The sequence below is a fragment of the Prionailurus bengalensis genome, chromosome A1, assembly GCF_016509475.1.
Source record: "Prionailurus bengalensis isolate Pbe53 chromosome A1, Fcat_Pben_1.1_paternal_pri, whole genome shotgun sequence".
NCBI classification, from domain to species: Eukaryota; Metazoa; Chordata; class Mammalia; order Carnivora; family Felidae; genus Prionailurus; species Prionailurus bengalensis.
Genome location: NC_057343.1, coordinates 46,812,649 through 46,827,422, shown reverse-complemented (window position 1 = coordinate 46,827,422; position 14,774 = coordinate 46,812,649). Strand labels below are relative to the sequence as shown.

Below are 14,774 nucleotides of genomic sequence, written 5' to 3'. Positions count from 1 at the left end.
AGGAAATAAGAAACTAAATACAGTGGATTCCATTATCCTGAAGTGACTTCAGACTGCCTTTCCCCCCACAACTGTCCTGGAATTTTCACTCTCTTTACTCTAATAAATAATTTAACAGAGAGAGTAACACAATCGGCTGCATCAAACCTAGGCTTTGCTCACATGTGAAGCTCCCTGAAAATAATTTCTTAATAATCACGAAGTGAGGGGATGTGTTTTCATTTGTATCTTATTGCCAACACGAGCGCAGATAAATCCTCAATCCTTGAAGGAGAGCTCGGAGCGCTGTGGCTCCTCTTTTAAGTTGGCAGGCGATTGCTCAGAAGGTTTTGGGGGAAAAAAAAAATTACGAGTCGTCGCGGACGAAATGGAATATTAGACATGCAACCTAACGGTAGTAGCAGAAGAGAAGTAGATCGTCTCCCTCTCCTTTCCCGACCGCCACTTCTGTGTCCCCGGCTCTTCCTCTCCGTCCCTCGCGTAGTTTCTTCCTTATCCTCCCCCCCCTCCCCTCCTTTTCTCGCTCACTCGCTTTCCCTCCGCGTCTCGCGCTCTCGGAGTCTCTGCTCCGAGTTCCTGGTTGGATAATTTGGGTTAATACTAGTGAGTGAGGTTTTTGCGGCTTCAAAGGGTATTTCAAGTTTCCGGAGCTCCTCCCCTCTGCACCGTGTGACAACAACAACTCGTCCAGCCGGCAGCCTGCACTTTTCAGCTCATTTTCTCTCTGTCATTCCCCTCTCAATCTTTGATCAATGTACTTGCCAGGGAGAACCCAAGTCCTTCAAACCTCCTCCTTTTCACCTTCATCCTCAACTTTGTGCTAGAGCGGGACCCACACAACAACAGCCGACCCTCCCCGCCCCCGCCCCCCCTCCCAAACCAGCCCCCGATCCCAGCCCCCGGAGAGGACTCGCATTTCGACTTGCGGGACACTTTTGTGCGTTTCTCTCCAGAGCGCCTCTCGCGCTCGCCCCTCCTGCGCTCGCTTTCTTGCCCTCACCTCCTTGTTTCCCCCCCTTTCTCCTTCTCGTTCTCCCCTGGAGTTGTTGTTGTTGTTGTTATACCCCCTCGCTCCTTCTCCCCCCTCTCTTTTCCCCCTTCCCCTCCCCGGGGTGTGTGGCAACTTTTCCCCTCGCTTCTCCTTCTTCGCTCTCCCCTTATATGTGACCATGGCAGTGCCGGCGGCTTTGATCCCTCCGACCCAGCTGGTCCCCCCTCAACCCCCGATCTCCACGTCTGCTTCCTCCTCCGGCACCACCACCTCCACCTCCTCGGCGACCTCGTCTCCGGCTCCGTCCATCGGGCCCCCGGCGTCCTCAGGGCCAACTCTGTTCCGGCCGGAGCCCATCGCTTCGGCGGCGGCGGCGGCGGCCACAGTCACCTCCACCGGCGGCGGCGGCGCGGGCAACGGAGGCGGCGGCGGCGGCGGCAGCAACTGCAACCCCAGCCTGGCGACCGCGAGCGGCGGCGGCGGCGGCGGCGGCGGCAGCGGCGGCGGCGGCGGCGGCGGCGGCGGCGGCGGCGGCATTAGCGCCGGCGGCGGCGGCGCCTCCAGCACCCCCATCAACGCGAGCACCGGCAGCAGCAGCAGTAGTAGTAGCAGCAGCAGCAGCAGCAGTAGCAGCAGCAGCAGCAGCAGCAGCAGCAGCAGCAGTAGCAGCAGCAGCTGCGGCCCCCTCCCCGGGAAACCCGTGTACTCGACCCCGTCCCCAGTGGAAAACACCCCTCAGAATAATGAGTGCAAAATGGTGGATCTGAGGGGGGCCAAAGTGGCTTCCTTCACGGTGGAGGGCTGCGAGCTGATCTGCCTGCCCCAGGCTTTCGACCTGTTCCTGAAGCACTTGGTGGGGGGCTTGCACACGGTCTACACCAAGCTGAAGCGGCTGGAGATCACGCCGGTGGTGTGCAATGTGGAACAGGTTCGCATCCTGAGGGGACTGGGCGCCATCCAGCCCGGAGTGAACCGCTGCAAACTCATCTCCAGGAAGGACTTCGAGACCCTCTACAATGACTGCACCAACGCAAGGTAAAGAGCGGGGGGTAGCCTCCGCCGCCCGCGGTCCCTTTCCTCCCGCCTCCTCCTCACCCTTCCCTCGCTCCCTTCCTGGCGCCTCCAGCTCCGCGCGCCCGCGAGCCGCGCGCCCTGGAGAGCACGGCCCTCTCCTCCCTTTCCTCGAGGCTCGCCAGCCGCTCCCGACCCTCTGACAAGTTGGCACCTCACCCTGCCCAGATCTCGCTCTTCCGCCCGGTCCCCACCTTGCTCGTCTGGGCGCAGGGGCTTGGCTGCTGTGGGACGCGGGAACCGCGAGCCTCGGGGCGGAGGGGGCGGGAAGGAGGAGGACCGTGCATTTCCAGGAGCCACAGCCCCCTTCCTGGGCCGCGCCAGCGTCTGGGGACCCCTCACAGCACGGCTGCCAGAGTGTGTGCTCCCTCGGACCCGGGTTCCACCGCGAGCCGGGGGGGCACCGGCGGGGCTGGTCGGCGGCGCCCGAGCGGCGTCCCGGGGGCGGGGAGAGGTCGTGACCCCGACCCGCTGGGTTCGGGAGCGGGAAGGCGCGCCCCGGGTGAGGGGCCCGCGAGGAAGCTGCGGGCCTGGGCCTCTTCGAGGCCGGGAGGGAAAAGACCTCCGAGGACGAGAAGCCCCGGAGCGATCCCGGGGGACCCGCTGCGAGCTCAGTCCCAAAGCCCCGAGGGGAAGCCCGCTGAGGGGAGGGGACTGTGTGTGCGCGCACGTGTGCGTGTGGCCGCCTGTGAGCTTGTGCAAAGGAGATAAAGGGGTACGTTTGCCCCGGGGCAGATGCGAGGGAACCAGCGGGTTTCCTTCTGCCGGGGGAGTTGCCGGGTGCCGGAGACTCTTGGAAGCTGAGCTGGAGAGATGGGGAAGGAAGACTGAAGCGCACACTCTCTTTCTCTCTCTCTCCAAATTGTTTTTCTTTTTCTTTTTTCTTTCTTTCTTTCTTTCCTTTTTTAAATTTTTTTAATTTTTTATTTTTTGAAGGTTAGTAGCTCACGCAATGAGCAGGTGCAAGCTTTGCACTGGGGTGTTCCGCAGACCTGAATCCCCCGTGCTGTGGCTTCCACAGCCTGGCAAAGCGCGCGAACCCTGGAGGCCCGGGGACCCGGTGCCTGGCCCGACCGGTTTTATGCTAATGAACGCTCACTGGGGGAGGATCTACCGAGAGGGGGCGGGAGTGGGGTAACTTGTCAGTTTCGGGGTGGAAATGTTCTTTCCACCCGCTTTCACAGTGCCGCCTGGTCCCCCGTTCCAGGCAGAGGGAAAAGTTGAGATGCCTGGAGAAAGAGAGTAGGGAAAGTTGGATACCAGAAGCGGGCGCGTGGGAACTGCGCGCAAAATTTGCGCGGGGACTGCGATACCCTCCAAATAAGTTTAAGACCGGGAGAAGGAAGAGAGTTGTACTCTTTTAGGAGGTGTATCCCCTCATAGAGCTAGGGCAACTGAGCTGCGAAGAAAAGAGGGGTAGGACGAGACCAGAAGGAAACAGGGGTGAAAAAGCCCCTAGCTATTACTTCCTTGGAAGACTTCTGGCTAGTGCCCCGGGAAGGCTGTAAGACGAAAGCTGACTCCAACTCGAACCTTGCAAATGTCCTATTCTGACCTAGCCAGAAACTCTTTTCCTTGTTTGCCATCCTTTGCATGGGGTCTTGAGTGTGTGTCTGGGTTTTGAACCTTTATTTCTATTATTTTTGGGTGACTGCTGAGAGCGCGTGCATGTGTGTACGCGCGCGCGTGCCCAAGAGGATGGACAGGTGGCAGTAAAGATTGAGGGGTGATCTTGATCACTAAACGTCATTTACCGAGATAATTGGAGTCCTAGGACGTCCAGAAGATAAAATATTTGCCAACAGTGTATTGTTAAAAGTACTCAAACCAGGGCAGAAAATTGTTACAGTTGGAAAGAATGCTAGTTGAAATTTGAAGCCAGTTGGTTGTTATGAAATTGTCTACCTATCTAGTAATTTGGTGAAAAGCTACTGTGTTTCTCTTTAGTAATCAAACCATTCTGCTCTTGAAATCTCTTTGTGTGTTTCTTACAGCACATACTGTACTCGATAATTAATGACCATTACACATAACACACACACACACACAAAAATTGCCAGAGAAAACTTCTTTCAATGACTGCAACGTTATAATCAATGTAAAGCAGGTAGTGGTACCCCTCTTATAATTACTCCCTTGATTTTTTATTCCCCTGAAATTTTGCTTAGTGTTTGGAATTGAAGTCCTCATTATACGGTTGGAAAATATTCTTAAAGTTACTAACAAAAATGTTTTAATTAGTTTTTTTTTTTTTCCCTGAGGTTAACAATAGCTCTGGAGTTTAAACTTTCACAGCCAACATAAGTTAAACCCAATAGAACTATTATATCTCTTCAAAAATATTTCATCAATATTCTAATTACGTTTCAATCACCTCGTCTTAATATTTTACAATTACATGTGTTATTCTAAAACTCAGTTTCAGGTTATTTTTAAGTTAAACGTGGTTAGTTTGTTGGTTTACTCTTGCGTTTTGATCTTTCATCATCTACAAGCCTTACTCAAACCTATCTACATGCAAATACAGCAGTCATTAACCTTAGAAGATGTGTAATTGGAGATCTTTACCTAGGTTTTCTTAACTCTGCACTGTAATCAAATCTGTAAAAAATCAATTTGTAAATCAAAACTGTAAAAAAAAAATAGAAAACTTATTGTGGAACTCCCTGTCACTAAAACATATTGTTTGCATTATATTACACTATTTTTAATGATAATTACAAGTGTTACTGTCTTATTTCTTAACTTTGAAAGCAATACCTACAATACTTGCACCTTGGATCTTCAAAACTAAAATTACTCTTTCCATTCAAGTCCAGTTTATGCCTTTTCTATTAAGATCCTTTTTCATTCACCTAGATATATTGATTTCTTTCATTCTGGTTTCTTTCTCCTTTGGCTATTTAAGAGACGATCTAAAGGAATAATTTATGCAGAGGGTAAGACAAACTGTGCAAAAGGCAAACTATATAAAATAATATATACATAGTTCATAAGAAACATCAAATCTTAGCACTCTCATCTTTTTACAGAACATATATCTAATTCTGTCTCTTGATAGCATTTAGATACCAGGGAATCTGAGAAACCAAAATGATATCAAAGAGAAAAAAGGTTCATAAACTTGCTCAAAGTGGCTCACTAAGTTGGTGACAAACCTTAGAGTGGATTTAATTTGCTTGGGGCTATTGCATCAGTATGCTATCTATAAAAACTAGAATAAATGTTGAAGCCATCTGTCACTACCACAAGGAGATGAAACAGAGACTATCACTTGCTTGATAGTAAAGCTAAAAGTAAGAGTCCAAAAATGAGAGAATATGTAAGGAAATATATTTAAAAGTTGTCAAAGGACAGAGTCTGACCTTGATCAGCTTCCTCCAATTATTATTTTTAAACTAAACATTAGTTGGATGAACTTGGCTGGTGCATCAGAGGTCACTTAATTAACTGGTAACCACTAAACAGCAACAACAAAAGAAAAGTAATTATGTACATGGTCAAGCCTCTGTTTGTATGAGTCAGTCGCTTGTTTGTAGATTTGGGTTAGGATTCAATTTTCTGTGAATTCAGGTAATAAAAAGTGACTGCTGTATTGTGTTATCTAAAATGTTTATTTTTTGAATATTGCCAGAGGGAGATTTTGTTTCAGGATCTTTCAAACCAGATTGTGATTTGGGTCTTATGTAGCCCTAGTATTGTGGAGGTTTTTAACTTAAATAGATTCCAGTTGGTTTTATCAGACATTTTATATGCATATAGGTATATTCACAAATAGTATTCCTTTGTCTTAAAAGTCAATACTATCCATAGACAGCAAATTGAAAGACTTTTCAAGTCTTTTTTTGTCCAGTAGTAATATATGGATGCAATTTTACTGTAAGAAATATAAAATATTCTCCAACACTTGGCTCTGTTGTTTGTGAGGAGTTTTAATAAAGATGGCAAACTGAACCAGTCTATATTTATTGAACATTTCCCCCACTGCATGTTTTTCAATGGCACGTACTTACACACTTCTGCATTAGTAATAGAAAGTTTCAACACAAATACAGATTCACTTCTAACAGATAATTGCGATACTTGGCACAGAGAGATTAAAATTACTTCAAATGAAGAGAGACTATGCTTTTGAAGTTTTTGTATTACAGTCGATTAATGGCTCCTATAAAGCCTAATGTTTCATTTTATAACATTTCCTAAATAATATGACATAATTAGAAGAGTAAGGCCTAAAATATGAAACTTTAAGTTTGGTTCTGCCACTTGTTTCTGTATACGTTTAAACTGTTACTAAGTTATAGTTTAATTAATACATAAACAAAATCTAAGAGTATTATAACCTAGGATTTACCTTGTTCAATCAAATTGTATTATGTAATGCAAATTCTTGAGTTATTTGGATATTTTTCAACCTGTTGTTTTTCTTGAGTTAGTCTCCAGTAATACACATAGTCATTATTGTAAAGAGTGCACATAGTTATGAAGATGGTTTACTTTCTGAACTCCACAGATGATTAGCTAATGCTCTGAGACACTTAATTTGATTTGCACATAGGATATTTTATTTTGTGAAGCTGCAAACATTATATAAAATAAACAGACTTTTTTGTTTTCATAGTTCCCTTACATAAATTCTTTGTATCACATTTAATACAGACTTTGTGAACCTTCTTCTGATTAGTCCAAATCTGCTGTTACTTTTTTGTTTAATCTACATTTCACAGAAGTTGCGTATAAATTACTGAGACCAATATTAGCCATTCTCTTTTTGCCTCACTACCTCCCCCAACCTCCTGAGATGTGACACCCAATATTGATTAAAGTCTTGGCTGGATCTGAGCATAAATCACTCTTCTCTTTGGTGATTTACCATGTGTGATTCACCAGCATGCGAAAACATAATATGCTTTATTGTTTCTCATTTGATGTTTTGTTTTTGGAATGTAAGTAGCATTTGTAAATTAGCTTAATGTGCAACCAAGTAGTTGTTATTTTAGGAACAATTTGTGCTTTGACTATCAATTAGTGTTATTTTCTCTTTCCAAGTTATTTTACTAAATTGTTTCATACAATTGCCTTTGTTAATCAAGTAAAATAATCATTTAAATTGCACTGTAGTAGCAACATAGAACCCATGTATTGCAAAATTTAAGAAATGCAACTCTCACAGGTTGTAAACTGTTTCCCTTTGAATCTTTGAAGAAATTATATGAAGTAAGCTTTCTAAATAGGGACAGGTGAGTCTTCTAGATTTCACCCAATATTTTGATTTTAAGGTTTTGGTCACTTGTTTCTTTAAAAAAGTTAAAGTTGGCCAGAATTTTATCTTTCAAGAATTTAATTTTCAGATTGTTCACCAGAAAAAAAAAAATCACCTCGTTATAGACTTTTAAAATGACAGGGAATACAAAATAAAGTTGATATTAACTATTTGGGTATTTAAATATAAATAATATGTAATTAAAATAAAGTTTTATCATTTTATATTTGAATTGATATAAAAATAGAGTGACCTTACCATGTACCAGCATGTGCCATCCTCTTAACTACTGAGTTACTACATTGTGATTGGTCAGTTATATATATATATATATATATATATATATATATATATATATCTCCATACATGTGTATTCTTGTTTAAGTTCTACAGGTTAAAAATTTTAGCTAAGAATGCATTTATATTTATACTTTTAGGCTTTGAGACTGCATTAGGGGACCTCTTTTCCATTATATTTATTATGTTCAGTAATTTATTTTTTAATGAAGGAAACCCTGAATTAAAAGCTCAGCAAATGGGGCTTAGCTGAGTGTCATATCAAAGGCCCTGATCTTCACATTCACGTGTTTCAGGCATAGCAGACGCTCTGTGAGCCCACATTGTGCTCAAATTCCTTTACTTTTCTTCTCAATTTGTCTGAAGTATTTCCAGGCAAAAGTAATTTTTTGCTACAGTAAGTGTCTTTCAGAATAACTTTTAATTGTTGATATGTGCTTTTTAGTATATGCCACAATACAGAAATTACTTCATTCAGATACTGAGATTAGTTTACCAAATTATTTCTTTGGAAAACAAGAACACCGAGATTAGTATATTTACGTTTGGTCCAGTAATTTGTTATTATTAGATCAACTCGTGGGTCACTTTATTTTGATGTACCTATTTACTTTGAGAAGTCTTCTAAGAATCTGTAAAGAGTGTGTGTGTTATAGTTCATGATATTTAAATGTGCAAATGACTATGAACAGAATTTTTATCCATTCAATATAAATTAGTCAATTAGACAATCAGTGAAATTTTACTGTTTTTCAAAGTAATGATAGAATTAAAATTAGTTGAATAAAATAGCAGATAATCATCCCCTTTGTATATGTAGTCATATATAGATAGAGATAGAGCTATAGGTATACAGATATGTAAAATCATATAGAGAATGACTCAAATCATTACTTAATCCAAAACCAGGGACCTTGAACCAAATATATTTTAACTTTCTGGTGTATTCTTACCTGGACTTACTTTATATGCTAAGAGGATTCTAATTCACCCATTTAAACAAATTCATCTGTAGATTTTTCTAAGTTGGATATTGAAGTGGCCAATGACTGAATTTTGTTAAAGGTGTGGCCCTGTTGCTTTCTGATTCAAATTAGCTTGGAGCTGGTCCAGGATATCAGGCTGGGATTCTTTTACATGTATAAAAGTACGTGACTTGAGTGAAAGTTGTCAAAGACAACTTTACTAAACTGGAAAACTCACTATATCATTATTTAATTGCTCTTCTATTTTTGTGCTTATAAGTATATTGAAATGTCGAATACTGTGCAGCACAGTGATGCAGTGAATAGCTACTTGCTTTTAAAAAAGTTTTAGAGAGCAATGATTTAAAAAGAAGACAGCTTAGCTGAAGCATTTAAAACATATTATTATATAAGATGAATATAATACCTGGAATCCATTGCATGTTTCTAGCAGGAAGTCAAAACTACTATGATCTGAAGAACATAAATGTAATTTAATGTAAGTAGACTTATAATAATCCTGCAGTGGATTTTGAAGGTAGTATATATGTTTGACAAAAAAATTGAATATGCTTTTCAGGCATGATTTTCATGAAAACAATAATGAAATAGGCAATTTAGTATATTGGTTACTTTTGGTTCGTAACATTGAAGAGCTAAGGAATGTTTTCCTTTCCTTAGAATAAATGAATGGAGAGGTAAAGTATTAAAAAGTCACAGTGTAACTTATCTTTGAATTTATGTAGTATCAATTAGGTTGCTTTTCCAGTCACAACACGAAAAAAATAATACTTTTCATCAAGGACAAACAAGACATATTCAGGAAAGAAAGAGTACTAGTTGAAAGGGAATTATTTTATGGAAACACATAGAAGCATTTTCAGTAAATACTTGCTAATTAATTTAAGGGATGCTGGTCATTTCTTAAGGAAAGATAATGAAAATAAATCTCTAGAATATGTTAATCAAGAAATACTTTATTATATTCACATATCAAGCATACAAAGTATTTTGTTAAAATCTTAAACTGATTATATTCTGCAATTTTATTAATAGCAACAGTAAATGGGTTGTATTATTCATAACCCTATATTACGTATGAACAAAGCAAATCGCTGAAGGTGTAACAAATCTTTGAACCTATCACAACTCTACGAAAATATACTGACATATCCTAAAATGTTAATTCCTATTTTATATTGAAAATATCTTCAAAATAATACTGTTTCTTGAGTTAGGCAATATGTAGTTCAATGGCCTCTGGATTTTAAGTGAATAATTTAGAACACTTTTAATTGTCCTATTACCAGTCACACATTTTGTACTAAGATAGATGCCCTTGTGTATGCAACAGGTGTAAAATTTTTATCAGTATTTTAGAAGTCTTGGTGGTGGATATCTTTGTTTATATTAACCGTAGCCTATGTGTAGTCTATGTTTTTATGCTTAAATAATTATAATATCTTCATTAGAAAACTTTTACATATATGTGTATGTGTGTTTGTATTCTTTCACCCCCTCCCCCCAAATGCGCGCGCACACACACACACACACACACACACACACCCTTTGTAGGACATAGGGCCGGAGGACAAACAACTTACCAAAAAATTGACTTTAATTTTACCTTCTGCAATTTAGTGAAATATAAAATAACACTGAAAAAGAAATTCTGTTTTACTGAATGATAATAGAAAATATATTTAGAATTAATTTTAGCGCGAAATAATTTATACTTAAATATTTTAAAGTGTAATTATAATAAACAATGTTCTATTGTTAGTAAGACAATGATTAAAAACTTATCTTAATTTTCCTATACCTTTATGATAACTGAAGTGTACTTTTAATTCTCTCCAGAAAATATTTGTCAGAGAATTATCTTATTTGTATGAAATAGATATTAAACTATTAGGTACTAGAATCTGTACATCATGGAATAACATTTAATGTGGTTGATGTCATTGCTCCATTTCTTTTATTAGTTTATTTCATTGCTGCTTGCACTTTGGAGCAAGCATATCCTTTACAATCAGTGGATAAATGATAGGAAAACAATTTCATAACTTAAAAAAAAATGATTGCTCTTCTAAAAGCTTTGCCATCAATGCGATGAGTTAGGAATGAGGTCAAGGGGTTAATCTGCAGGTCTACATAAGAAGATGTGTATTACCACTTCTTGCAGTGGACTGTCATTGTCTTTGAAAACACCTGGTAGAGGTCCAGTTAAATGAAATCAATTACTTTCTCAATCATTCCATGGCATTTGTCAAGTCATTACATCATTGGTAAAAGTGCAAGAATGCATGTATTTTTTGGTGAAGTAGAAAAGAGGTTAAAAAACAGTGACTACTTGAAAAATTCTGCCTCCTCTAAAGCTTGTGGAATTAAAAAAAAACCTTGAACATAGTAAATGCAAAATGACATTAAAGTTCACCTTTGCATTTTGTTATCAAAAAAGAAACATATTTCATACTACTTTTTGCATTATCTGGTATGCATATATATTTATAAGTAGAAATGATTTCAAGATATTTTATGACGCGTGAGCTCTGACACCCTTATTCTTACCCTCTAAGTACCCTCTGACAAGTGCTAGTATTATAATCCAAGATGAATATATGTCTGCTGTTCACTGATTTTTTTCTTCACCCCATTGATAGTACATGCAGATTTGAACTTGTAGCCAGCAACAGTGCTTCCATGCTTCAAATTGCCAAAAGACCCCCAGGGATAGAAACTTGACCTGCTTTTATGAAACCATAGAATTACATTTATACAAGTTACCCCATGGGAAAGGAATGAACTGATCCCAATTCAAACCTTAATATTGGAGCCTTCTGGGTCAAATTTGATTTTTCTTTCTGTTAACACCTGTTTGGCTACCAAATTTAGTAACTAGGTATTTTTAGGAAATTTAAAAAATATCATTCATAAATGACACTTCACCAGTAAGCCAAAGTGTCATCAAAATTTTGCAGATATTCAAGTTTTCACATGGGAATGTTACTTTTAAAAACGAAATATCTATGTTTTAAATATACGTCCTAGATATAAGTAGTTTAAACACAAAATTGTTTAATTGGACATTTATTTTGTACTTTTTATTGATTTCCCTCCACTAAAGAGTCAGCCCAAGGAGAGGAAGAAACTTTTTTAGGGAGTTGCTCCCTGTGATAACATTTCAGAGTAAGGATTTTTAATGGATAAGTTTAATTTTCTTAGACTTGCATTTTAAAAGGTTATATTCCTTATTTTACTTTTTGTTGGACTATATGAAGGGATTTCCTGAAGCCTGCTTTTACCACTAATAGTAACACATGAAGGTGGTTAATGATAAATTGGATACATAAAAGCTATTCCTGTTTTAGTTATATGTACTTTATGTGGTTGGGCCTACACTGTAAAACTGAAGTTAATCATGTGTTCACAATAGGTGGGTAATAGCTTGCTTATTTTCTGTAATATCAAAATGCCAAATCCTACATATACCAATGGATAACGAATGTAAATGGGTAAGGCTATAGTGTCTCTTTGCTTATAATTGATGGTATTAAATGACCATCATGAGACTACCGAACATTCTCCATATAGAATGACTTGTTCTCAATCCTACATACACAGCAACACTTTATGAAAGATAAAGCAACATGCATACATTTTTACCCCTACTCAAATATCTGCTGTTACAATTATGATGACTAAATAATTTCATGATAGGATTTTGGAACCAAGCTTAGCATGTTCCTTCCCCAATTCAAAATTAAAAATAATTTTAAAGACTTTTCACCTTTTTTTTTTTCACTTAACATTAATAAAACCGTTTGGATGATTGGTTATTTTCCTACAAGAACCAAACATAAAAATTCCTAGTAACAATGCTTATAACAAATCGATTCTTAGAGTAGAGGAAAACATTGAAATTTCCAGTGGAAAGTATACCACTTTCCTTCCTATCATAAGTCAAAATAATCAAGGAGAAAATATTTAGAGCTTTAAACATATGTTGTTTTTTTTTTTATTGGCTGTTAGGTGGCAAAAGAAAATATCTTGCTTTCACCATAAGCTAACATTTTTCTGCATTATCTTGACACTGGAATGAGGCTGAAAAATTAAATCAGTTATTTGGATGTTCCCTAAGATTGCTTTGATGCCATATTTATGAAATATCAACATTTTTTTAACATTTATTTATTATTGAGAGACAGAGCATGAGCAGGGGAGGGGCAGAGAGAGGAGGAGACACAGAATCCGAAGCAGGCTCCAGGTGCTGAGCTGTCAGCACAGAGCCCGACGCGGGGCTCAACCTCACAAACCGGGAAATCATGACCCGAGGCTAAGTTGGACGCTCAACTGACTGAGCCACCCAGGTGCCCCTAAAATATCAACATTTGATTAAATATTTCATTTGGAAGTTTGACCCAACTAGTTTGATGATGATTTAGCATGGCTCTTGCTCTTCACTTTCTCTCAATCTGACAAAAGGAAGGAAAGGGGGTGGATCACATGACCCAACCACATTATGCTGTTCTAAAAAAGAATCTGGTTCAGGAGAGGCAACCTATTCTGACTTTTGTAATGGTGATAATATGAAGTTTCTGTGACCTTTTTTGTCTTCTAGTGGCACTTTGCAGGTCCATTTCCAATAATGATTGATGGTACACCACATGAACTGCAAAAAGAAAAAAATACTTTAAAAATGTTTGCCATAAAATGCATGAGAGATGGTACTTTTATATTTTAGATAATTCTCTATGAGTAGAGGAATCCTTAATGTTGTACAAGATTCTACGTCATACTTAATGCAGAAAGCCTTCCGACACCAAACTACGTTTCATCTTCTTAAGTATCTTTATCATCTAAATTATCCTCATAGTGATCTTGTTGTTTTTTTGGTAGAAACTCTAGTGAAATTGTGCATGAAAATATCAATGCTTATCATGAAATTTACCTATAAGCATCTAGCCCCAAACAGAAAAAAAACAGGTTTTTGAGCTGTTGAAATTCAGATTGGTTTCCCCAATTTTAACAGTGTGAAAATGTAATATTTTAAAATTTATTTTGCTCCAAGTTTAGGAAATAAAATTAAAAATGGTATATTTGATCTAGAGTAAACTTCTTAGCTCTTTCTTTTGGGGAGTAGGTTAAATAAGGGCCCATGACAGGGATGCTGTTTGTTTTTCACAAAAGTTGTTTGTGATTTCAGGTACTCTTGGGAAATCTCTTGATCAGATTCACATCTGTTCCTGTCAAAGTGGGTGCTAAGATACCGGTCACCCAGCAACCATGTCCAAGAGGGAATTGGGCCGATAATAACTTCAAAAAGGAATGACAGATGCTAGATTAGGATGAAAGACAAAACGCATGAAAAATGAGCTTGTTAGAATCAAAAATTTGTTCAAGCACCTTTATGCAAATTAAATGAATATTGAATATTTGCATGCAGTAATTTCTACTTTTTCATTTGATTGAAAAGAAAAGAATAGTGCATTTAAACTCACAAATGTGATTTCTTTCTTTTGTACTAATCAACATACAAAGCCGAATCTCTTTTTAAAGAATCAGATTAGCCACCTGGGTTCTTATATCTCTGCTAAGTGTGTTATAATGTTTTTCTTATAACAATGGTACTTTTTGGGACAACTTAGTTTATCTGATTGTTTCCATAATAAACAGTCTTGTGCAAATTAGGATTATTTTAGGTGAATATAAATCCATTTCTTGAAAAAGCATTTCAAAAGTAACCCTATCCTATTGTCCTTGAAATTGGTTAATGTACATTAATAAAAGATCACTCAAGATGAGTTCACACCAAAAGCACAGGCTTCTCATTGACTGGTTAAATAACAATGCATTTAAGTAAAGCAGGGTAGTATACCGAAATGAAAACTAGACAGAAAGATCTCTTCAAAATTTAAGATGCCTTTTGATACATTACTAGTTTTTCTATTGAATTGTTCACATACTAATCAGAATTTAGAAGGGCCTGATAAAATGTAGTGATTGAGAGAGGTTTCTGAGTCTTGGTTTAGCAATGTCTAATGTGGTCACGTAGAGAAATTGATTTTCTTCAGAAATTAATTAATTTTTCATATCGCCCTAAGCTGCAGTTAAAAAGAGTGCATACTTGTCTGTTTTTTCCAGAAATATTGCCTAATCATATTAATACCATTGCCCCAAGGATGAA

The 14,774-nt window shown here is 38.9% G+C and overlaps 1 protein-coding gene across 2 annotated transcripts in view; it reads left to right on the top strand.

Moving 5' to 3' along the window:
* Positions 1-511: 511 nt before the first annotated feature.
* Positions 512-14,774, top strand: part of DACH1 (dachshund family transcription factor 1) — a 435,329-nt gene continuing 421,066 nt past the window's right edge. Inside the window, exon 1 of one of the 2 annotated variants that reach the window (XM_043580344.1) lies at positions 512-2,026. In XM_043580344.1, coding sequence (XP_043436279.1) covers positions 1,170-2,026 — 857 coding nt within the window. In that variant the 5' untranslated portion in view covers positions 512-1,169. The remainder of the gene's footprint in view (positions 2,027-14,774) is intronic. The other variant, XM_043580355.1, reaches the window with a different exon arrangement.